General features: G+C 44.5%; 1 protein-coding gene across 1 annotated transcript in view; it reads right to left on the minus strand.

Moving 5' to 3' along the window:
• Positions 1 to 414: 414 nt before the first annotated feature.
• Pcp4 (Purkinje cell protein 4) overlaps positions 415 to 26,397 on the minus strand; it is a 52,196-nt gene continuing 26,213 nt past the window's right edge. Inside the window, exons 2-3 of the mRNA XM_074072620.1 lie at positions 26,248 to 26,299; positions 415 to 825 (exon numbers count right to left, since the gene is read on the minus strand). Of these exons, the coding sequence (XP_073928721.1) occupies positions 698 to 825; positions 26,248 to 26,299 (180 nt within the window). The 3' untranslated portion in view covers positions 415 to 697. The remainder of the gene's footprint in view (positions 826 to 26,247; positions 26,300 to 26,397) is intronic.

Consider the following 26,397-nt stretch of genomic DNA (forward strand, 5'->3'; position numbering starts at 1 on the left):
GAGCCACACATAAGTGGCAGAACGGGTGTCCCCTTTGGAGACCTGAAATGCATCTGCTAAGTACATCTGGGTGACATGGCAAACACAGATGGACCACCCACTCCCCTTGTGTTCTCCTGGATGAGTCATAACTTCTGAAAGCTATGGCACCCCATGACACAGGGCTGCAATTCCCATCACAAGAAGAAAATATATTGCCATCACCCGTCAGCAGTTAGCACTCTCCAAATGAGACAGGCGCAGTTGAGAATGGATCTCTCACGAAAATGGATCTCAGCACGAAAGCTCCTAACAGCAGCACCATGACACATCTCCAACACTTTGGAGAAAAAGTAAAGAGACATCTGGCTGGCAATCACCTCTAACCCCAGGAAACTTCCTGGGTTAATAAGAAGGAAGAGATAAGACAAACACTTGAATCACTCATCTTAACGCCTTTTAATTACAACATCAAGGAAAATAGTTGCAGGAGGAATGAGAATGAAGAAAAACACAGAGATTAAGCAGCTCATAATTTCACTGGCTGCGCCTGCCTACAAGGGTATAAATATTATGGGTTTCTGTACATGCATTTTGGGTTTGCAGTGAGTGTGTGTTGTGTATGAATGACTTTTATCTAGGGTGCTGTTCTCTCAATTTCCTGACAGATGATGGTTGAACTTGGGGTCTTCAGATGGGCTATGAAGGAGCTCCCCAACTAGGACTGAGATCCAGCCTTTTTCTTCTGGAATTTTCTGAACTGAGACTGAATGGCCACTGCTGCACGCTCTGTCTCTGGTGCGTCCATGTCGATGTCAAATTCTTCTTGAACTTTCTTCTGCCCATCTGTAGGGAGAAAAACACAAATTTAAGGCCATCGCACAGAGAAACAGATAACAGCTCTGGATAAGCAAAGCCCGGTGGTCCACCATGTGACTCACACTCAGCACTGAATCACCACCTCCAAAACAAGATCAAATTCCATGTCCTCTGACTGCCTGAAATCTACACCTCCAAGGGACAATGAAAGTCAAGAACCAGTCTAAGTATTTCCTGTACATGATTTTCTGTTCCTACTGTCCACACTTCATATCCATTTTTAAAATACTGTATTGTATAACAACTGTATTGTTACTTTCTCCATAAGTCCCACACAGATACTATGTAAATATCTCTGCAGGTATTGACTCAATGCTAGCTGATATTCACAAAAGCCCCACGTTAACAAAGTGATACTTTGTGTTTCTATGTGTTCTTCTGTTGCCAATGGGATTTCCTTATCATAGGGCTTCAGTTGTTACCATAGTCATGATGGAATAACAGCATTTGACCTTCACAGTAAGACTGAACTTCCACAAATCAAACATCGTGTTCCTGCAACACAGGCTTAGCAATGTTTTTGCTAAGAAAGAAGGACTTAGCCAATCCACACAAAAATGGTTGTTGAGAACAAGAAAGAAGCCAGCTCGAAGTGAAGACTTGGGTTGGTTGGCCCTTTGTGTTGTGCACTTACTAGGTATTGGTCAAGTAATTAAGACCGATAAGTAAATAAAATCCTCCAGCCACAGAAGGGAAAAATCCTTGAAAATACTCCATGCGGGTGAATGCTGGGCATCAGAAGCATCAAATGCACAATTTCCATTGTCTTTTTTTAATGCATACCCTGGGCTCCAGCCCAGACTTCGGTTGCCTCTTGCCCACCTCTAGGTAGAAGCTATGTTGGGTAGGTCAGTGTTCCTGGGGGAGACTGGATAGCCACACTTTTTAAAAAGGCTCACAGGAGCATCCAGAGATGGGATCCAATAGTTTATCCACAGGTGAGGTAACATATAAGGCCCTGGAGTTAACCAGATCCAGAAATAGTGAGAAGACCCATCTCCACTCGAACCTGAGCCAAGAGCCTCACTGCCACCCTAGACTTGCACCTGGAGCAGAGGAGTGGCGCTGGATAGCTAGCTAGAGACACATAAGTATAGAGATAGAAAATAGATGATAGATAGATAGATGGATAGACAGATGATAAATAGATAGATAGACAGACAGACACGCAGGAGAATCAGCACTTATTTCAAATACATCTTGCATGATATTTTCATCCCAGACCCTCAACTCAAGCAGGTTCTTTTCCATTTTCCTGAAGATTCAGCAGGTTCTGCCTGGAGCCCTCCAGCCACAACTCCGTCTGGGAAGAGAGGAAGCTGGCTCGTCCTGCCAGCCTTGTTAGACAGATGGGTTCGTGACCAAATCAAAGAACTGCTTTCCTCTCAGAGCTGCCAGTGCCATGGAGGTAGAGATTTAGAGGACATGGGTGTGGAAATGATGCCTGGTAGTCATGCTCTGCAATCCTCCAGAGCCCAAATGCTGCACAGGACAGTGGCTCTGTTTCCCACTATGTCAGGTACACGTTCGTATTGTGACCTACACTGCAGGAATACTGAGGAGTCGGACCATTGGAAAAGGTAGGTGTTGCCTGAGGCTCAAGTGCATCCTTTAAAAATGTTTAATTAAAGTTATCCCATGAGCCTAACTGGAAGACAAGAATCGGAAATGCAAACAGCCCAGCTCAGAGCTCCTAGGAACAAACCATAAGTAATGACACCACCTGTGGCCTGGGGCACCTGTAGCACTAGGGATCATCATTTTTCATAAAGGTTTGCAGCCAAATCATTTCTTCCCAGAGGAAACCCTGCATCAATGGTACAGCCACAGCAAAGGGGAAAATCTCCTGCAATTCAAGGGAGGCTGGAAGGGCTTGCTTTTAGATTTAAAATGTTGCTGCATCCCAAAGATTCTGAAGGGTCTGATTCATCTTCCTCCTCTCACAATAATGGGAAAAACAATAATATTATTTCTTGACAAATGACAAATGAAGATGAAGAAAATTATGTATATTTAGGGAATATATGATGGAGGATAGATGAGTCATCAAATCAATTTTACAATTATATCTTAAACTAACATCTTCAGGCAAAAGTGATTTATCGATTCTTCCCTTGTTGGAAAATATCACAATGCTTAAAAAGGCAACCACTGATGTTTAAGGAATCATTGCTTCCTGTTTACTTTGCAGAGTCTAGCATTTTCTTGGAGGTCTGCACTGTCACAGTAGTGACACTGAGCTTCCTCCTCTGTGCTGGCCAGGGGTGTGCAAGGCAGAGGAGGAGGGACCCGTTGCAGCTGAGAAGAGACACTCATTAGATTTCATGGCTCAGGGATTGATACAAATGATGGAAGGGCTTCGAGCAGGCTCAATGTGGTCCTGCTGGCCAGGAAAGGACAGGTCTGGACACCCCCAGACTCTGCAGGACTGAAACAAGGCTAGAGGAGAGGATGGGGAGGACTACAGCCAGGTTCCTACTGTCAGAGTCTCTTCCAGGCTCAGACCTTGCCACAGTTGCCCTCAAATGTCCCCAGTGATGGTGACAAGGTCTCAGAGTACAGGGTGGCCCTAGAGAGAGAGACCTTCTCTCCCTCCCCGCCTCAGTCCAGGGTGGAGCCGGGACCCACAGGCAGAACCTGCAGGCTGTTGCTGCTGCTGATACCCAGAGAGAGGCCTTCGGTGTGTTGGATGTGAAGCCAAAGAGCCCTGGGGTGTAGTCCTACCTCACCCCATGCCTGTATCACATCCCTTCCCAAAGCAGTCACCCCACTAAGGACGAACCCAGAGCCAGGGAGCTCTGGGCAGGTTTCCAAGCCCTCTGTACAACTGTAGCTGCCACCCACACAGGGAATAAGCAAAACATAGGTCTGAGTCCCAGCAAACAGAGCCTTGGTCTCCTTGGGCTGAGTGGCTGACCTCTCCTTGCTGTCAGAAATGGGGGTGAGGGGTCCAGCCAGATTTGGGGATTGCTTCCAACTGCTGTGTGACCCTAGGGAAGTTTCTCAGCCCTCCTGGTTCTCAGTTTTCTGTTTTAGAAAATGTAAAAATAAAATCATTTTCTGAAAGGCTGCTCTACCTAGCCACAAGTGTCGTGTGCAGATCAAGCTAAAAGGTATTTCAAACAGCACTGGACACAATGTGCCAAAGCCACAAAGGCAGGTGGAGGGACGTGGGGACTGATGTAGCTTCTCAGCCTCAAGGTCCCTGCACTGCTTAGTGGTGGACTCACAGAGGGAGGGTGCGCTTCACAGTCACCCTGGGCAGCGGGGCTTGCTGGGCTTGATACAAGGATGGCCCCAACTCAGCAACACAAGCCATGAACAACATACTTAAGATATGTTCAAAACAGGGATCTCCCAGGCAACTAGTGCTGTCTCCAACCCACAGGTTGTAACATGAGGCGTGGACACCATGAAAGGGTCCACCCCAGTATCCACAGGTAGGACAGCCCTGGACACCCAGATCCTTTGCACAGCTGCTCTGTTCAGGAGAGGGCAGTACATCTGTGTTAGCAGTACAGGCAAGACATGTGCCATGGTCATTTCCAGAATACAATGCCACCGTTTCCCCACATCTCTATTTATTCTCTCATCAATCTGAAGGCTTGTGTGGCAGTGGGTGGGGTCCACCTGGCACTATTATGTAGGATTCTGCTGCCAGTGTTGAAAAAACACCACCATCACCTAGTTCCCCAAGGTAGCTTTTTGTCACTCACAGAAAACGATATTTTACCAAAACAGTCCAGTCCTGTGCTGCATTTTTGTTATTATCCATATCTGTCTGAAGTTCTGAAATTCTGTTCTTTCCTTCTCTGTATGGACACTCCGAAATCCTGAAGCTGACCACAGAGTGGTTAAGAGAATGGTCATACTGACTAGCAGATCTAATGTAGAAGACAGGGAGTTGAAGGATGAGGGGACACTCCACTGATTAAAAAAAAACAAAACAGCCCCCATTGACTACAATGTCCCATGTGTCTGGTAAGCCAAGATCCCCCACAAGTCCTGAAGCTTCTCCTACTGTCAAGGTTATCACCTGCAAGACCTTGTCTGGACAGTTCACATTAACTGCTACATTATATACCCTCCTACCATCTATCTATCTACCCCTCTCTCACTCTTCACTTCTATCTACTATCTATCTGTCTCTACCATCTATTTATCTGTCTATCTGCCAATTATATTGCTGGTCTCTCTCTCTTTCTTACAGACACACACACACACACACTTGCAAAACGACCCCAAACAATTAGACTTTCCCCTCTAAGCATAGATGGTATTGGGCCACCAGGACATGCCACAGAGCTCTGCCAGTTGTCCCAGCATAATGAGAGAATCATGCTCCCAGAGAGTCAGAAGCCCTCGTGTCTCAGTTCTGTCATGACGTCCCACTGGGAAGCAACTTGGTCCTATTTAGACTTGTCCTTCATACTATTTCAAATATTTCTTATGCTGCCCTTCTGAAACACTGCCTTTTCATGCAGAAATTGACACAGGAGGCAGCTCTACAATTATGTTTGATTTTGTCACAAGAGAGTGTTCAGGTAACCTTTCTTAAAGACTGATTTATCATAAGAGCCTTCCTTTATTGAGCATGAAATAGATCCTCCTTCATCTACTGAAGTGGATTTTCTTTTACAGATTATTTGATAGGTAAATGTAGAATCATAAACACGTCAGGAAGAAACTAGTGCCAGTTGAAGACAGTCCCCCAAAAGATGTCACAAGCCTTTGATAGAGCTATGAAAACGCTGAGGATGGGGAAATGGTTTGATAGAATGAACTTCCATGTGCATTTATCTATTCTGATAGGCGCAGGGTCCAGTGATGCACCAGAGCTTCTCAAATCAGCTGACGGTCATCAACACCTAATTACTGAGTACCAGTGTTAGTTTTCTCAGGCTGCCATAACAAAATACCACAGACCAGGGCCCTTAAACTAGAGACATTTATGTTCTCCAGTTTGGAAGCTGAAAGCCTGAGATAAAAGCATGAGCAGGGCTGGTTTCTCCTGAAGCCTCTCTCTGTGGTCTTCAGGTGACCACCTTCCCACCATGTCTTCACTGGTGAGGTATGTGTCTCTGCCCTTTCTCTGTGCACCCAGATTTTCTCTTCTCACAAAGACCCCAGTCCTATTGGATTAAGATCTGCCTTCATGGCCTCATTTAACATTAATCAACTCTTCAAAGATGCTGCTTCCAAATACAGGTGCATTCTGAGGAACAGGAGGTTTGGACTTCAAAATATGAATTGTGGGAGGCGCCATTCAGTCTGCAGTAGCACCTAGCCTAACTTTCTGGCTTTGCTTGGTTTCTGAGCGTGTGTGTTAGGCTGTGAGAAATGTCCATTGTCCTTGATTTACAAAGGATCAGAGACGATGGTGTGAATCACCCAAGGTCACCTCTTGAGTGCCGACTAAGACTAACTCGGAATCCAGGTCTTGCTCCAAATCTGGTGGTTATTCTGCAGTATTGCACTACTTTCTGCTTCTTAGATGTAGGCCAGGATGACATAATTCTGTATGGACCAAAGGATAGCTCTGGGAAAAATCATATTTGCAATGGGCCAAGTCTGAATACAAAATGAGACCAACCAGCTTGCAGAATCTACCTGTTCACCAGGTGCTCCCTCAGAACTCATTCTTCTGGCACATGCTTGAGAGTATCTAGTGTGCTGGGGGCTGGAGGACAGCAGAGCCCACACTCGAAGGCCTGCTTTCCAGAGGAAAATGAAAATAGGCAGGTGAATGCACTTAAAAGTCATAGAATTTCAGAGTCTCCAAACACAATGCAGGGTGTTTATCTGGAGAGTGTGTGAGTGAGGGTTGTCAGCTGAGGCCCCTAGGCTGGCATCCAGGTGAGAGCGACACGTGCCCAGAGTGAGATCTAAACCTGCCTCGGTAGGAGGAAAGGAGGCAGCAGGGACTCTATGACCTAAAAACAACACTTTTTGAAATATAACTCTTTGTCCATGTGTTCACAATCTAATTAGCAGACTTTAAATAATTAACATAAATTCCTTAAAAAATTCCTTAGAAATGAAACATCACCCAGTGTGTGACAGAGCTATTCTTGGATCCTGTGACCCAAGATACGATGAAGAGTGAAGGACTGCATGTGGAGTGTGGGGAACCGAGCCATTGGTCACATTGTGCCTGGTAGATAGGCACAGGCCCTTGATTTGATCCCTAGCACCAAAAAAAAAAAAAAGAAGAAGAAATATATTAATACCTGACCTTAGGAAAAGGAATTCTTAAACACATGCAATGCTAAGTTTATGGTTATATAATATCGTCTTTGGGTATTAGCATAAATTACAAACACAACAACTTTGGGTTCTAACACACACACCCTCCCCACACACACACACACACACATACCCACAAATGGGCAAAGGCTTCCATTTACTTATTCATTGCTCTTCAGAATTTAAGATGTATTTGATAGAAACAAATTACCTCCCAAGGCCTAATCCTGTAGATCAGAAATTTGTGCCTAAGCAGTAAATTGAGATGTAATTGTCCTGAGTAGGAGTTTTCCTTCATTAGGAGTCTCAGCACACAGCGTACTATAAAAGGACTGAAATTCTAGCACACTGTAAAGAAATAACAGTCACTTAGCTTAAGTATGCCTTGCAAATGGGGTATTTGAATGCCAAGGTTCCCAAGATGTCCTATTTCTTTCCATATAATAATAACGTTGAAAAAATGAACTTCTGTCAGTGGTGTTGCCCTTGATATAATTAAGTGAATCTCCTCAGATGCTGGGGGTCCACACCTCTTTCACTTTGGCCCATGGATTAGCCAAGGGGAGCAGGTGGGGAGGGACCCAAACCTTGCCCTTAGGACAGCAAAGCCAAAGAGACAGGTAAGAAAAGCACGTGAGGACTGGAAATTTTATTCCTTAAGTCTCAAATTGGATACCCAGAGAATAAAGCATCCAGTTTTGGGGAAAAGGCCAATTCCTTCCAAGAAAAAAGATAGTAAAAATGAATTTATACACCTAGGACATAAAATGCTGGCAGAGAGCATCATATGTTATGAAATGCCCATAAAAAAACAGACAATATGTTCTTGAAGAAACTGGAAACAAGACATACAGAGGGTCACAGCGTCCTTCAGCAGGTGTTTCTGAGTGACGGTCACTCCATGGCCAGGCAGTTGGTGGAATCCCAGCAGGCAGGCCCTGAGCGTGGAACCACTCACTGCTGGCTCCCGCGGCTGCCTCCCTCCGTGTTTATGGAACGGGGCTGCTGATGCAGAGAAGTGCAATTTTCCAGTCTCTGCTAAGAGGCAGAGCATAATGAGCAAGGCCAGGCGTTGCAGCAGTGAGTAGGGCCCCTTCCTCATCAGCTGTGCTCTCCAAATCAAATGCATCACCACGTGACCCACTCATTCTCTGGTTACCAGGTTAGCACTTTCTTTGGCACTTACACTTTTGTTCCAGAATAAGCATTTCTCATTTCTCCTAAAATAGGGGTATCCTAAAACCCACAGTCCTGGACTGTGCAGACCTGATTCTGGTTGATATGGAGCCTAATTCAGTGAGCTGAAAGGGAACGTTTGTTACTGGCTTCTCTGGGTTGTCTCTTCCCAGTTATTCCCATCTCTGGCTCCCACGAGCTGCATCCTGACTGTGCACTCAGTTAATCGAATGAGGGAAGATCCCTGGGAATCCACTGAAAGAAGGAACCCTGAAGTGATCAACTCTCTCTCCAAATTCATTAAACCTAGGAAGGGAACATCAAGAGTTCACATAAATATCATTCAAAAATAATTTTATATTGGAAAGGCGAAATTCCTTCCAGTGAGATTCATTGCTAGGGCAACTGTAGCAAAATACCCCACAATGAGGGCGGGGCAGTGAGTCAACAGAAACACATTGCCTGAGTCCTGCAGACTGGACATCCAAGATTAAGGTGTGGGCAGAGTTGGTTTCTCCTGAGCCTCTCTCCCTGGTCTGTAAATGTCTCCTTCCTGAGTCCTCTTGCTTCCGCACCTCTGTGGGTTTCTATGTCCTAAACTCCTCTTACAAGGACACCAGGACACAGGACACCACCCTAATGTCATCAGTTTACCTTAGTCACCTTTTATAAACCCTGTCATGAAATACAGTCATGTTCTAAAGTAACGAAGGTTAGGATTTCCACATACCAATTTAGGAGCATGATTCAGCTCATAATACTCGTCACCATGCCTACTTCGTTATGAGAAAAACAAAGACTGCCAGTGTGGTCCTGAAGTTCGAATCCCTCCCTGTATTTGCAACAGGAATGAACAGGAATTTCGGCTTGATTTTCCCTGGAGAGTTTTCACAGCGGCAAGGAGGAAAGGTACATAGGCTAGGTAAGGCATGCTGGGTTACTGGAGATGGCAGCCCACAGGCTGGCTCGCTCAGCACCCTGTCCTTCCTGCTTCTCCCTCCACCATGCAGGCTGCAGAGCCACAGGAATTCACTCCTGGCTGGACTTCACAGCGGGAGAGCTCTGCTGTCCATGTCAGGCTGATAGGTGCACTGCCAGGATCTGAAAGGCAGGAGTGAGTCCGGGGTGACAGCCCCACAGAGGAAGACACCTCTCACCAGCACCAGGACAGAGGCCTGGGGTTTCTCTGGAACCCCACAGGGACCACACACACACACTCACTGCAGTGCTACATGCCAGATGGCATTAGGAGCAGTCAGGCTTCTGCTAGAAAATCCATGACATGGTTGAGGGCCTACCACATGCATCATTCATCCAGGCTCGCTTCCTTCACTCCCAGAAGTTCTGCAAGGCATTGGTGCCCTGAAAGAAAGCAGGTTCTACCGAATTCTGCCATCTCTCAGACCTGCCTGAACCATGGGATCCTTTCCGTCTTGCTTGACACCTTCTCTTTTCCAGGTGTTGAAAGGGCAGTGCACCCCCAGTTCATAAAACGCAGACATGGTCGTAAGCAGGTGCAACTCCTAGCAAGGCGCTCTCCCTCGTCAGCTGAAGCCCACTCCTTCATTCTGCTCTAGGCTCATTTTTCTCTTTCTGTCATAGCTTTCAAACAATCAGGGGTTTTTTCCCCCTTTCTTTACTACTACCTGTTTTTCCCAGGCATCAACAGAGTCTTCCGAGGGTCTCACAGGCTTCCAAAACTCCAAAACTTTTCCCACTAATTTCTAAATGCCAAGGATTGACCAGTAAAAATTTTAAAAGTACAGAGAATTTCATTAAGTCCCCTAGTTCCCAATAGAATGGAAAAATAAATGAAACCAAAAAGATAAAGGACAGTTTAAAGTCCCCCGAAAGGGACATCTATTAGCCTCACTCGGAAACACCAGACCCGAGCCCACTGAGTTTAACTCTCCCGACCCTGTGTTGCAGAGAATTCCACATGAGAGAGGAAAGAGAGGTCCAGCAGGTGGAATTCAGGGCTTGTGCAGAAGAAAGCCAAATCCTGACCGGAGCCCCATAACTGCTCGACTAGTAACCATCCCTCAGCCTCCTCAAGAGTGGGGAGCAAACAGCAGCGTGGACAGAAACCCATCCCCTGCACATCACACCATGCAGGAACCAGGGCATCTTCAATGTGAGACTATGAGCCTTTTCTCCTTGTCTCTGTGTTCCCAGCTGTCTAATTAAAACTCCTTCCTGGCAGTGCCTGAGTCTGCCTTTGTCCCTGGCAGATATGATGTCGCGTTGTTCTCCTGGGCCTCGCTGTCAGCCAAGTGGTCGGGCGTCCTATCTCACAGGACACCTTCCCACCCTGGCTCTGACCCTCTAGTCCTGCACCTCTAAACTGAGGACAGCTGTTTTCCTCTGCATATTTTCAAAGATTACCAGACAGTTTCTTAGATGCAAATGGATGGCTCCATCTGTATGGAACTGGACTTCGGTAGAAAGTCTCAAAAGGATCTGGGAAGCAGAGCCAGAGCCCAGCCGAGCCCTGTCCAGCACATCTGCCCAAACCTCACTCAGAGCCGGCCACCAGCCTTGATCCCCTGGCTGGCTGGGTCATGTGCCTCACTTCACTCTGCGCTTTTTAATGTGTGTCTAGAAAACAGGTCAGAAATCAACACCACAGCCCAGTCTCTGCCCTTCAAACACTGGACATGGTCGTGCATTCATGTAGGAAAGCCGGAAGGACAATGACAGCCCTGGACAGAGGCGTGCACCCATGTTCATCAGTCAGCATTTATGTCTGAAATCTGTGCTGAGTTCCAGTAAGTGTAGGCCTGTGGCGGGGAAATGTCACATAACACACCCCAGTTTCCTGACCCCCAGCCACATCTCCGATATCTTCCTAGACCTGAAATAGGACGATCTCACCGCTACTTGTTTTTATAAAACAGCTCTATCTGAAGAGCTCATGGCTGATCACCTGCCAACTGGTTGCAGATCACTTCTTAGAAATGGATTACCTGGAGTTGGGGCCTTGTTCTAACCTTCCAGGAAGATGGGTTCACATATGGTAAAATAAAGCTGAATATTGGAGAAGAAATGAAGTCAAGTGTATTCTGCTATCTAAGCAGAACTGTACACAGTACCCTAGACTCAGGGAGATTTATTATAGTGTAATTTAGGTCTTAGCTTTAAGCAACATAATAATGTCCTAACAACTAGTCCCAAGAAGAAATGGGATAAGTGCTTTTCTGGGGGAATGGGGTGAAAAGTTTCACACTGGTTCAGGTGGACGAACACCTGGGCAGAATTCAGAAGAGGGCTGCTTTAGCAGTCATTGAATCTGACCTCTCTGATGTGGCCTGATGTTGATCCTGTGGCAAGGTACCTGTCCTTTTTGGGTGCCATTGAAGCCTCCTCATCCAAAGAATTCTCTTGAACCAAAACTAAAGCAGGGTATTTTATTTTGCTCCAGAATTCCAGAAATGGAGAGGAATTTCCAGCAGCAGTTAATATGATCCAGAACTATATAATTTTAAAATAATTTTTGAACGATTCACAATTTTCCAAAGGACCAACAGCAAGACACCATTCCTTAAAGCATCCTAATTATCCTCAGAGGAAGCAGAAGCCTTTCTGTTCAGATTGAAGTTTTAAGCATTTGGGGCTGAAGAGCTCAGGGGGCATTAGCACAAACAGGGGGCAGGGAGGGAACCAATTCAGACAGCATGCTAGAAGAAAGCGTCTAAGATCAGTTTGTCATAGCATGGAAGCCATCTCACAAGACAGCTCACATCTTGACCTTTTGCTAACATCATTTTCAGCTGGACCAAGGAAAGACACCTCAGGGAGTTCTGTTTTGCTGGCCGTGAATGGCCAGGGTGACCCATCAAGCTGTTTCTAACCCAGGTATGTAATTGGCAGAATTTTTTGTTTTGTTCAACTTTGAAATTAGTGAGCAGAGTAAGCCTGAACCATTACATCTGCACATGGCTCACAAGGCCTTATCATATTTTTACACAAACAAATCAGGTTCCTAATTTCAAAATTAAAAGTTCCACTCCTTCATGCATGGCCGGAATTAAGATGTCATTAGACTGGACTTACAGAAAAGGCAAGAGAGAATTTTTCAAGAAGTAGCTGTAACTGAGTGTTCAATTGCCATGAGATGGGCGGGTATCAGCTGGCAACCTCAGAGGTGTTTCCAGTAAGGTTCAAAGGCAGGCAGCATTGCCCAGGCCCACAAGTAAAATGACTATGAACTTTCAAAAGAAAACTGGAATATGCTGGCTGAAAAACTGCAGTAACAATTGAATTTCAGGGGTAGTGATTTCTGCTAAGGGAGGACACCCACCTCTGTCTATAATGTGGGCACCATCGCTGTCTATGCCTGTGTTCACCTAAAGACTGGTCATGAGCAGGCACCTTGCAACACATCACAATGCCCAGAAAAAGAAACTCAGTTTCCACATTTGGCAGTCAGCTACTTACAAATGCAGCTTTTTCAGATGAAAGATTGAAATTTCCAATTTTCTCCCATTTTGTTAAAATAATTATTTCCAACAAAATATTTGTTATCGTGTGTGCACAGCCAGTGACAACCCTTTTCAGATTCCTCCCATCCTACCTTCTTTCCTCTCTACTGCTTCCTCCAAAAAAAACCCATCTTATTTCTCCTGTAGAGTCACAGCCAATATTCTCTTGATGTGTGCAAAAAATAAAATAAAATAAAAAGAAGTCAAACATTCCCAAGTATCCTGGGAAAGAAACAGGCAGCCACAAAATTGTCATGTGAGAATTAGACAAGAGAAAGCCTCACCCCACAATGGAAGCCAAAGAGAAGCCAGGAGCAAGTGACTAACTCAAGGAATGATGGGGACAGGGTCAGGAGAAACCCTGAAATTTACCTATGTCCTGTCCCCTGGGGGCAAAGCAAGAGTCAGGTGTAATGTCTGGCCAGGCCTCAGATGCAAACAGTCTCAGAGTACCACACTCAGGCTAAAATGTCCTAGGACAGGCAGGGTGGAGGTGCCACGGTGTCAGCAAATCCATGGGTGCACCCAGCCAAAGTCTCTGCTAACATTTCTCTGTTCTCTTTTAAAACTTCTATGATTGAGCTCCCAGCTGCCGGGTGGAGCACTTAGAGCCCTTTCCACAACCAGCAAAAGCCACTTCATGGGCTGTTGCTGTGGCCTGGTCAGTTTTCAAAGCATGCTATAAATGTACTGTTTGTTTTATGGGTCAGTGGGGGAATCGCACTTTGTTGGATAGACATCAATTCAAATTACCCAAGGTTTGTGTTTGCATGGAAACACTGAAACCCTAAGTCAAAGAGAGGCTGGAGACAAGGAGAACCATCATCTAGTTGTCACACACACACACACACACACACACACACACACACGCACGCACACAAACACATAGTGTTCCTGTTCAGAGGAGCTACTACAGGTGTGGCTGCACCAGAGCTCTGTGAGCCAGTCGCCAACAGGCTCAACTGAAACAAGAATGACTCAGCTTGCATCAGCACCTCTCAGCTGAAGCTTCTCTGGGACATGGAGGAAACTCTGCTTTCTAAGTGAATACAAGATCACAGTTCAGGTTTCTACGGTCTTCAGGTCCTGGTGGTAGAGGAGACTGTGCAGAAATATTGAAGATGCTGTGAGGTTGCCAAGTACAGAAAAAGCATCAGCACAGTCCCAAGTTGCTGGAAGGAGTGTTGAGGAGTGTTTTCTAACACTGCAGTGCAGCCATAGCTTTGCGTTCCAGTTCCCCCGGGTCCTCTCTCAGCCTGTCCAATCAATACGAGTGACAGCTGATCACCACTCTACCCAGATCCCAATAGGGAAAAGGGGGAAAGCAGTGCAAATAGGAAGACTGTGTCTAGATCCCAAAGGATTCACAGCATGTCTGTAGGAAGCATCTAATATTTAGTAGGAAGAGGGCAACTTTTAAGAAAAATATCATTTTTTGAATCTTATTAAATTAAATCCAGTGATATGCAAATAATTCATTTACTCATTCATGATGAGAATGAAGGAAAAAATAGGATAAAAACACGGTGACACAGTGCAACACACCATGAGTAAGGGGCAGCCAGGCCTGTTAGGTTATTTCAAAGACTTTTCTATGGAGGAAGAATAGTGAAAGGCCAGAATAACGAGCTGCAGCTTCCAGAAAAATGATACTAATAAGAAACACCTTCAAATTAATGCTAGAAACGTAAAGTTCCTAAATTATTACATTTTAATTTCAATGACCCGCAAGCTTGGTCATTCTTCCTTCTGGAGATTTCAGGACACAGTTTACAATAAATGAGGCCCTAACCCTCATTTCTTCACCATGCTACAAGAAAGAATAATTTCCCTGGTTGTGTAGTGAAGGAGAGAGATGAAATTAAAAGAAGATGTATTTAATTAAAAGAGGAAGATGGTCATTTCTCATGTTTTTAAGCAGCTGATCTTGCAATTGAACTTGAAGTTTAATTCAAGGTTTGAAAGCTCAGACATCCAAGAGGCACTCATGAAAGCAAAGGGCTCCTTGATCCTCCCTGCTAGGTGGGGACGGATGTTAGCACCACTTCTTTGGAGCCAGCAGCCAAGCTTGGGGCTCATCCCACTCCAGGAAGAGATGCAGCCCCTGCAGCCCTCAGGGAACACCTGGAGTCTCCGGTGGTCCTGCCCCTCCCACATTTCCCAAGGACCAGGGCAGCTGGGTGAGTGATCCACAGACGCCCATTGGTAGAAGCACAGCCTGGGGATCCCCGGGGCACCCACAATGGCAGCCTTTTCTAGAAGCCTTTGGTATACAGTTGTGTGACTTCCTACCCCAGCCACAGAGCCTCCTGAGCACACACCACCCTGTTTGGTCCCTCTTGCGCTGATTAACCTGACTTAAAGGGGGTCCTGCTTTGCCCCTCTCCCCATCTTCCCGTTGTCCTAGGATCCACCAGGGCTTTTTATTCAGGTTGTCTTCCTACTATGCCCCACCTCATCCTTTGACCACCTCCCTTTGCTTCCAAATGACAGCTGAGAAGGGATGACAGGCTCAAAGTGACTGCTGAGAACACACCTTTACCTGCTCAGTGACAGCCTAATGCTCTAAGGATCTCAAAAATGTCACTCTTCAAAAATAGGCCCGACAGTTCTCCTTCCTTTCAATATTTCAACCCAGCCAGTACCATATCATCATTGAACCTGTGTTCTTTGCTTTTTTGATAAAGCCAATCCATATTTTATATAGGAAAATCATTCTGCCTTGTCTTGTGATGCTGCAAACACTTATAATATAAAAGGCTCATACTATAATCATAGCCACTTGGGAGGCAGAGATAAGAGGATCTCTGTCTGAGGTCAGCATGGGGAAAAATGTGAGACCCTATCTCAAAAAAAAAAAAAACCCTAATAGCAAAAGGACTGGGGGAGTGATTCAAGTGGTAGAGGGCCTACCTAGCAAGCATGAAGCCCTGAGTTCAAGCCCTAGTACCACCAAAATAAATAAATAAATACTGCTCCATTTTTTAATTAGGGAGAACTGAGGGTGGCCAGGGTAGCCTGACTCAAAGGCTCAGATGGAAAGACAGTGAGGAGACCAAACGCAGGCCCTGGACCAAACGTGAGCGTTCTTCTCTTGCCTCTCCAGACTTGTGCTCCACCTTTCCCTGCTCCACTTGGTCACGATTTTGTGCTTTGACTGGGGTCATTCAGTGGTGGCCTCAGCAGTGATTAAATGACTAGCGGGAGGTTCTGGGTATATTCCCTGCCTCCCACTCTGTGAGGGTTGCCAGATAACACGTGGAATATTTAGTTAAATTTAAATAGAACTGTATACCACACGTGGCATGAGACATATTTTGAAGTATTTGTTATTTGTTTAGGCAAAATTGAAATTTGAGAGAGCATCCCGTACTTTTGCTTGCTAGATCAAGCAACCCCACCCCCTCCCCATCTCTCTTCAAAGCCACTGCAGCACAGCTGTGGCCACCACTCCCCAAACCTCTCTCCAGGACACTGGCTGGTCCCCTCCAGCCCTGCCTATGCTCCTCTTGGATAATACACTGACCTTTGTGATTTTTCCTAATCCTGAGCACACACTTTTTCCAGGAGTAAACTGTCTTCAGATTTTTCACTTGGAGCACACCATCTATGTCCTTCCCAGGACATCTCTTGTGGAACAGATGCTTTTGTCCTTAAGGATTAAGGACTTCCTACCCCCCTTTCCAGCATTGCTCTCTCTTAACACATTCTGTTGCCAGCTCTCATTGCACACAGTAGGTGGTAAGGGAATATTTCATGAAGGAATGAATGACAAAAGAGACACCAGACTCTGTGCTATGCTGCAGCACCCCTCTTCCTTTGTGAAGACCTAACAGTCTGAATCTGGAAGAAATGATGATCTAACCCAGGAGGCACTGGAGGGAGGGAGGGATGGAGTGAGAAGAGAAGATGGGTTAGTCCACACAAAAGGTTTAGGAATATTCTGGTAGCTGTGGCTATGGGACCAACTGTCCCAAAACATTGTCAGCTGAAACACAAGAGACGACTGTGCTCTCCCTCTGTTTGGTGGCGGAGGCTCAGCTGGGTTCTTCTTGCTTGGAGTCTGCCTCACAACCATAGGCAGAGGCTCCTGGGGCTGGGACCATCTGAAGGGCTCCTCACCCACATGTCTGGGACACAGCTGACACAGCGTGGCTGATTGCATCTCAGCCCGCTTGGCCTTCCTCACTGCACGGTGGTTCACGGTAGTGGGATTTCTCAGAGACAACTGGCTTCTTCCGGAAAAAGTGTCAAGTTCTTAAGGCTAGACCTAGAAACTAACCTGCTTCTCTTCCGCTGCATTCTTTTGGTCTAAGGAGTCATAGAACCTGCCCAGATGCAAGAGAAGAGGGCTTAGAATAGCTACTCCAGGTGTCAAAGAATTGCCAGCCATCTTTATTCCACCACAAGGTATGATCCAAAGCAAGAAATCTTACAAAACTAAAACCAGTATCTACAGAGATCCAAGAATTTTAGTCTAGTTCATTAAAAAGTAAGTGAAAATAAAAATGGCAAGGAAGTTTCATGCCCCTCATTTGGGAAATTAATTTTTTTCCCTTTGCATTTATTTCCTTCATTTTATGCTGGGATTATTTCCATGTCATAAGTTTTAATTTCTTCTGTTTTTTTCTGGGAAATCTTTTGTCTGTGTAATCTCCTCTTCTGGTTTAGGAGGAACTTGTTCCTTTTCAGCAAGGATTATCACAGCGTGGCAGGGGAATCAGGTGTGGGTCTCTCCGACCTGAACTTAGTAAGTGTTCTGTTCACTCGAGTGTGCTCAGTGACCAGAGAGTCAGTCGGAACTCTGAGGTTCAACATTCCTCTCCCCACTGTTAAGCGCTTCAGAAAAACAGTGCAGCTTCGAGTCCAGTAGCCCTGTCTGGTCTGGCCACCTCTAACAACTCGGTGGCACGTATAGCTTCTTTAAAGTGACATCTGTCACATGTATGGTGACTTTTCACATATGCATATCCTGGAGGACCTGGACAGTTTCACAGGTGTTCTGAAAGGACCCCCAGGATTGGAACAACTTTTGGGCAGCTTTCCGGGTCAAGTGACTAATGAACCATTTTCACAGACTGACTCAAACCCTCAAGTTAATGTCAAAAACTTCCAATTATCTATTTTGGTGTGTTGAACCAGGAGAGTAGCTTAGAAGCACTAGAGAAGAAAATGCTCTGTGAAATGAATGATACATACTCAGTTGCTTTTTTAAAAATGAAGTTTGTGTGTGCTGTCTGTCACAAGCTAGCTTCACAGACAGGAAACCTGACAGAGCCCCAGTCAAAGGGCTTGGTTTAATGTGCTTCTTAGTCATGTTTTAACAAGGGCCCTGAGCATCCATTGCTGGGATGGGGAGTTAACCCTATCCTTCACAGATAGTGGGAAAGGAAGAGAGACAGCAAAGAGAAGACAATTTTCTAGAAGTCTTGTCTTCTAGAACCTGGAGGTTGAGGGTTGGGTAAAATTATTCTAGTCTTGACTCAAACTCTTCGGCATGTTGACCATAACCATCGTCTCTCTCACAGAGCAAGTAAGCTTGTAAGTCACCTGCCTGCACCTGCCCCCAGGAGGCAAAGCCCCAGTGCCACCAGGCAGTCAGCAAGACCAGGTTTCAGCATAGGACCAAAATAAATCTGCTGTCATATTTTGAAGTAATTCTTAACTAGATGATTCAGAGTCAAATCTGCTCTCTGCTTGCCTCCAGTTAATGAAAATCAGTCATTTCCTATAACAAAGAGAAGAGAAGATTGTTCTTGTAGTGAGACAGCACCATTTCTTGGTTGAATAGTCAAAAGAATTGACCAGATCTTTACAATTAATTAGTATTGATCAGAAACTCCAACTTGCTACTGATTAAGAATGCTGGGGCAAAAAAAAAAACAATCTGTCTGTTGAGTGGAATTTACATAAGTTAAAGAAGTCCCCAGGTGCTGTCCCAAAAAAGTGGGCTCTGGATCACTCATGGAGAGGACCTCCCTGTGCATCCCACATGGGAGACTTCTTCTCTGAGGCCTGACACACTTCTGCTTCTGTGATTGCTGTTAAGGACACCCTGGAGACGCACTCCGGACCACACGCTCCTGTCCGCGTGACTTAGATGGGGAACTAGAAGGGGCTTAACAGAAAGACCCGCTCTCTGAAGACATGCAGCCCCCCGCCAGGAGAATCGGCACTTCCACATGGTCTCCCGATGCCTGACAAACCTCACCCACACAGAGCCTCCTATCTCATCTGTCTTATCATGCAGTACAGGCTGGAGTTCAAGTTGGTCTCACCTCTGGAAAACTGCGGGCTGGGAAAATCAATTTTCTAAAGAAGATTATGACTGTTTCACCTACTTACAAGAGCAAAATGTTTTCAAGCACACAAGGAATATGATTTTCATACAAATTGCTAAATAAAATGTAGAGGAAGACCCTGATTTAGATTGAGCCCAGCAAGACAGAGCAAATGGCTACACTCATACTGCAGTTCTGTGTTACCAAACAAAGCTAAGGTGCTTATCTGACCTTCAGAGAAATCAGGAAAGAAACAGTACAAATCCCCAGAAGAGCCAGTTCTAGCCCAATTGGCTGCTTTAATTTTCATAGGGAAAGTGAGTTTAAAACCACTACTTTTCATTCTGTTTCTGCTTTTATTAGCCCTTGTCTATAAAAGCAACTTCCTTAAAAAAAATAAATGAAATAAAACTAATCCCCTTGCTTAGCTTGTCCAAAAACAAATTTCTATTTTACAGACAGGGATGTAGCCCAATTCTAGAATTGCAAATAAAAGCCAATAAAGACCTTTAAATTTTTGTAATTTGCTCTTTTGACAAAATAATTGATAGGCAGAACCTGAGGCCTTCCTAGCTCCTGATTAGGGTAGATTCCAAAGAACAGAAATGTTGATGTTTTAGGATCTTATGGTTTTAGCATAATTCATAACTTCAGTTTTTGCTAAGACATATGGCACTTCTCCATAGAATGCAGAATGGAATTCTATCTTCAGTTGGTCAACGTTATCCAGTGTTAAAAGTCAAAAGAAGATGGGAAGGCAGGGAGGAAGAAAGGGGAGGGGAGGGGAAAGGAGAGAGAGAAAGATGGAAGGAAGAGAGGAAGAAAAAGAGAAAAAATAAGGAAACTAGGTGGGGAAGGAAGGTAGGAAAGAGGAACTCTGGGTAAATCTACAAATGCATATATCACCTTAGTGTGTTGATTTTGAAAATGAGTGTGGCTGTGGTGCTCACAGACTAACCAGAAGCTGGTTAACTGGTTTGATAATGGTGCTATACAATTTCCAGCCTGGCCAAGATGCAAGCCTGTGAACTCCCACCTTTTCCATGAGCTTAGACCACAGCCCAGCCATGTTGGCAATTTCTACATACATCCTGGTCAAGAGGGAACTCAGGAGAGAGTAGATAGAGACAGCCTTGTGTGTTCGGACTGCATACCAGACAATCCCAAGTTTCCTCATCTTATGCACATGACTCTGGGAACATCCCAACTTCCCGAGGAGCTTTGCCTGAGATACCTCCTCCTACCCTCCCACATCACGAGGCCGCCACAGGCTCAAAGAGAAGGCAGTGTGCGAGAGCATTTTTAGACTTGCCAATCTTCGCAGATGCAAAAACTGTAACCAGAGCCAAGCACAAACCTCCAGTTCTGTTAATAATGCTTTAAGTGTGCTCAGTCCAATGACAGTGGGGGAGAAACGCCATGTTTACCCAAGGCGTTACTTTCTCATTAAAGTTATTCTTGTGCTCAACCAGAGAACAAAAGAAAACTTCGAAAGTCGCTCTTACAACTGAGATCGAAGGTAATCAATTCCCTCTCAACGCTAACACCTAAAATAACCTTCAAAAGAATCTATTCACTTGTGCAACAATATCACCCATGGAGCAGCCCCTGGTTTAAAGGGCTGGCTTAATAAGCAGCTCCATTGTCATTCTTTCCCCACCTGGATCAATACCAGAAACAAGGTGTGGATCTCTATCTTTCTGCAATACAGATCCTTCAGAGAGTTTGGTACCAACAGCACAAAGGAGCTCTCTCCTAAGTTGCAGCCACTCTTGTTTTGATTTCATTTTCCTGGTTGCTTCAAATATGTAAAAAAAAAAGAAGAGAAAGAACCCAGGGCCACCAGAGGGAGAGTGGAGGGGTTTTGATTTTCGGCCTTGAAAGCATCGTGTGTCTCTAGCACTCACAGCTGCAGTCACAATCCATCTGTCTGGGCAGGTCCCGGGCTTCTGCAGCTCAAGTTTTATTGACTAGCAGGAGACAGATTTAAGGCTTTGGGGCCTAGGGAACACTGCATGTCCTGCTAATTGAGACTTCAGGGAGGAGCTTTTCCATAGCCAGTGCAGTCTGCAGATTTATAAACAGCATGTTCTGAAACTTGCCGCAGCTCTGTGTTTTAGGTCGTCTTTGTTCCTTTTCAAAGAAGCTTTTGTCGTCAAGGTAAGTTTCCTTGTAAACTACTGAGATGTACAGGGAATTGGCATGTTAGCTCCTTGGTGAAGGCCCTAGCTCTGCATCCCTCTGCCTTCCAGACACCCTGCCATGCCAGCCCCCCAACTAGCAAAACTGCACATCCTGGGCTGCTTGCTCTTCCCTGTCTCTGTCCTCAGTCTCTGATCTGATCATGTCCAGATCTGAAGTGGAACAGAGCCAGTTACTCAGTCCCCTTTCTTCCTCTTGCTTTCCATGCCAGCCATCCTGGGCACAGGAGCAAGGTCATCAGGCAGTGCCTTCTGCCAACACTGGCCTTCCCTCCTGGGCAGGTAACGAGCCGTCTATCGCCTTCTGCTCCTGGATAAAACTTTGGCTCCTTCTCACTCTGAGAATCTGCCTTGGCACACAGGACCTCCCTCCACACACTTGCACAAGCCAAAGAGTGATAGATTAAATGTATCCTAGGCACGGTCTGCCCAAGTCAAGTGTGGGTCTTCAAAGCTCATCACACACCAGGAACAAAGGAGAGATTTTGGGTGTCTAGTGGGTGATAGGAGAGAGGGAGGGTGAAGTTCTTCTGGAATAAAGATTTGAAAGCTCACCCTTGGTGTAATGGCACTGTTGTATCTGTCTGTCACTCAATCGCTCCCTCCTTCTACTTGATAGCAGAAAATTACCCTGTGTCTGTGTACCTGTGGGTGTGTTCCCTCAAAACCCAAAGGTGAAATAAACTTAAACTCCTGTGGTTTGGACTTTTTTCAAAATGTGTGAAGAGAGAACCTAGTATAGCAACATTGTACATCTCTCATCGTTAGTGATCATGTTATCACATCAAAATGAAATCACACATGCTTCTAACACACCCTCACAGCTCCTAGAAACTTCTCAAGGTCCAACCTCTTGCCCAAAGGAGGACCATATCTTTTCAAGTATGGAGCCTGAGCTCAGGGCACACCACTCACATACACCTCAAAGAACTCCACCTGCGGTGTGACCCACAAGTAGCTCAGAATTGTATTTCTCTCAGAGCACTGAGCTACACCAAGACCTGAGGGACTCTTTTCTTGAATCAGGTGGGTTCATGTGTCTTTCACCCCCAAAGACAGATCCTTTTGGAAACAAAGGAATCGCAGTTCACTAAGTCACGAGAAATCCATTCCAGTTTCAGAAATTCAATTTAGCTTATGTAAGCTGCCAAGCCCCATTAAGAGATATATTATTCATAAATCTTTCCTTGGGATTGGAAACCTCCCAATTCTGTGTGTGCACAAGGAAATTTAACTCCCAGAGTCTCTCTGGGTGACCAATATCACGATATATATCAGGACAGCCAGAAAAATTATTGCCTTACAAAAAATCTGTTGGTTGTGTCCAAACAGGTAATTGGGAGTGAATAGATTCAGATGACTGTGTCTGTCTTTATAAACATGTTTTAACTTAATTTAGTCTTTGAGGGAGATAAAGAGATTGATCACTGGTGCTGTTAACTATTGTTTCACTCAAATAGAAAGTTACGTCAAGAAACAAGGAACCCTTGGACTGACAAAGCAAATAGCAAAGACATTCTTTCACAGAGCAATAAAAATCTTGAATCATCCAGGTCCTCAAAGGTGCATTTTATAAGTTAAAATAAATGATAACCCTAATATTTCACCGCAGATGATCACGTAAAGTCTAGAGTCATAAGACACAGCTGGATTTGTTGGGCTGTGACATTTTGGGAGAATGAGGAGGACTCCAGGGCCATTTAGATAGTATGTAGTGGATACAGGTCGTATTTCAGATCAATAAATACCATGATAACAACGACATGAGTTACAAGAAACCCAATTCCTAGCCAAAGACCCTGGCAAGATAATATTTAACACAACAAAATTCTGGCAGAGCACAATGGTCTGAAGTGTTAATGTAACTGGCTTGTGTGATTTATTATACAAATAATTTCAAAGTACCCATAAGTCACTCCCATAGTCTTCTCTGCCTTATATGTTAAACAGAGACCTCAACCAAAGTTTTGGAATAATAGCATGTTTACTTGAAGACAATGAATAGCATTTAGGAAGATTCGTTAAGTGACTATTATCCAAACCTCATGACATTTTAGTGATTTCTGTTCTCATGGGTCTTTCTCCTTCCACACAGGTGGGCAGTTTCATTTGATACAAATTGGAAATATATATTAACATAATAGATCTCTCTAAGTACCAATGGTGACAGAGTAAAATAATTTGAATTTCAATGGAATCTAATATTAACTTTAAACAGAAATTCCAAGATCCAGAAATTTAAGAATAAGATCAAGCAAATCTTGATTCTTTAGAAAAATATCTTCCAACCTATGCCTAAAAATTTTTACCCGGTCTTTGTTGGGCTATTTCTGGCTTTTGTCTAATTTTTAAAGGCTTTTGCTTCTAAAATAACTTACTATTATAATAATGTATCATATACATATAGTATAGGTAAGCAGTTTCAAATGAAATTAAGGTACAGCATGTTAGTAGTGATTTGGATTTATAAAGTACCCTTATCCTGTAATTATCAGATAATCTCCAGTTCTCTTTTACCACTCAGGAGCAAATATCTTTTAATATCTAGAATTATAAAATGAAAAGGTTTAGTCACTGCATCTTGAATTTTTTCCATCCGATTAATTTTTATACTTCCAGAAAAGACTCACTCAATTTCCACCGGTGTGAACCAGTTTTTCAGCTGGGAAAAATTCCTGCTTTTGAATGGCAGAAAGTCACAGCCCCACAAGAGCTCATATTCCCTTTTAGTGAAAGCACTGAAGGACCAATGGCTTGCCAGGGTAAGGCCAGTCTGCAGCAGCATGGGACACATGGGGCCCAGGACTGACTCAGCCACCACCATGCCTCATCTTCACTCCTGGATGCTCAGGTACCACAGGGGTTACACTGGAGCAGTTGTTCTCAAAGTGTGGACTGGGAATGCTGGGGCACTTATCTCCTTTGGAAGAGCCCACAAGATCAAAAACATCATTGATCTCACAAACGCTATTATTATTATTATTATTATTATTAAAGATACAGTTCAGTCTTTAAAAGTATTGTTTGCCTTTCACATCTCATCCTGTTAGTGCACAGTGGAATTTTCCAGTGTCTACACATCCTATGATGTCACAACAGATCGAAGACAGAAGTAGACAGGAAAATCCAACTGTCTTCCACTAAGCCAGATATTAACATGATGTGCGAAACAGGGTCACTCTAGTCATTAAATTTTTTTTTCTGTTTTAGAAAATATGATTACTTTTCATAAAGAAAAATTATTACTCAGGTTGACATACAGTAAGCTTCTTTGCTTTCTGTATCCTTTTTTGTTGTTGTTTTGAATTCTTTTATTATTAGCATACATTAATTGTACAAAGGGATTTCATTGTGATATTTTAAACATGCAAGTTATGTGCTTAGGTTATATTCACCCCCTCTCTTGCTCTTTCTTATCCGCTTCCCTCTCTTTTTGTTTTTTACAATTTTGGTAGGTTTAATTATTCTATTTTCATACATGCATGTAATGTACATCCATCATTCATATTTAGCAAATTACTAAGTAAACCTTTAAATATTTTCCCATTTTAATTTCTACTATAGAAGCAATCAGCAGATATAACCAACATAAACAACAGTTCTTTGGGGTCTTCAAACACTTTTAAGAATGGAAAGAAGTCATGAGAACAAAAGGTCTGAAACCAACAGAATAGCAGATCTATGAGAAGTCTTTGGACTGTAAAACTCTATCGTCCTGAGGTTGAGAGCCAATAGAAGTGAACTCCAGTGAGGGATGTGAATGCCTGACCAGGAAAGTCCATGGGACCCCTGACACTTGCATTCAAGACCACCCTATGGTGGGCAGGCAGCTGGTCCTTCCTTGTTTGGGCAGTTAAGATTTTCCTACCTCTTAAGCCCTTCCTTTGCCACATCCCCTGCTTTCTGACATCCTTGTGTGCATCCCAATTCCTGTGCCGAATACAGAAAAGCTCAGGGCAAGAAAAGAGGCACTCCAAGCTTGGGAAAGACCCTGTTTCCTTCCCTCTCCCCACCGTGGCCCTACTCTACAAAGATACATGTATTGGTATCATGACTTCTTTATCCCAGATGTCACTGCACTGGCCTTGCCCAGTAGGACAAGGACAGCTTAGTCCTCTGTCAGGCCCCAGCACAGACTCTCTGCAGAGAACCTGAAGTAAGTTTAGCCCCTCAGAAATTTTTACAGGTGCCTGTGAGATTGCCATCATCCACAATTTGATTGGTCAATGCCAGTGTAAGTCCTGCCCAACTGGAGACAAGAGTGCTTTTCCACAAGTAGGAGACTTCATTTTGTAATTGACAGAATATCCAGAACCTAGCCTCCCTAGTACCATGTGGTAGTCCTTGGAGGACAAAACCACCAAAGTCAAGGAGCTGGTGTTGCTGCCCATGGCCCAGCAACCCTACACCAGCATTGGGTTTCCCAATCCTTGAAAGCAGGACATTCATTTGTGCAATTCAAGGCCATGGGGTTGCCTGGAGAGCAGGTGTAAGCCTCCTATCGCTGTCATTGTTTTACCTGCATGTAACTGGCTACAGGGAAGACTAGCCTCTCTGGTCAGCCCCATGCCTGGGCCAGCACTGTGCTCTGGTTGCTTGGAGGGACCAAAGCATTTCTGAGCCTCCTTCCAGGTTGAGCACTTCACAGTTTTCAAAGCACTTATCTAATTTGATCTCATTTTATCCTCACCACAACTCGGATGGGTTCTCACCAACCCTAATGAAGAAAGCAGAGAACTATATTTGTGTTATAATTATCATCTTGCCCAAAATGGGAGTCCTCTTTTGGGAGAAAAACTGTTCTTATCACCACTTTTAGCTAGCTCAGTTTTCTTTGTGAAGCCAGACCACGGTGTCTGCTGTGATTCGCTCAAACCCACTCTAAATTCAAGCACAGACATAAATAGTGAGCTGATTTGGATAGAAGGCATGATCCATGCCTGCTGTGTGCCCAAGACTACAGATAGGGAAAGGGTAAGTAGCTGGACACTCAGATCATCTTACCATTTTCACCCGATGTCTTGTCTTTTCCGTTGGTTGCCTCAGCACCTTGTCTCTAAAAAGGGGGGGAAAGAAAAGAAATTGTCAGATGTACTTAGGATTATTTTTGTCTCTTTTACTGATTCAACTATCTCTCACGTTATATGGAATCCT

The sequence above is a fragment of the Castor canadensis genome, chromosome 5 (assembly GCF_047511655.1).
Source record: "Castor canadensis chromosome 5, mCasCan1.hap1v2, whole genome shotgun sequence".
NCBI lineage: Eukaryota > Metazoa > Chordata > Mammalia > Rodentia > Castoridae > Castor > Castor canadensis.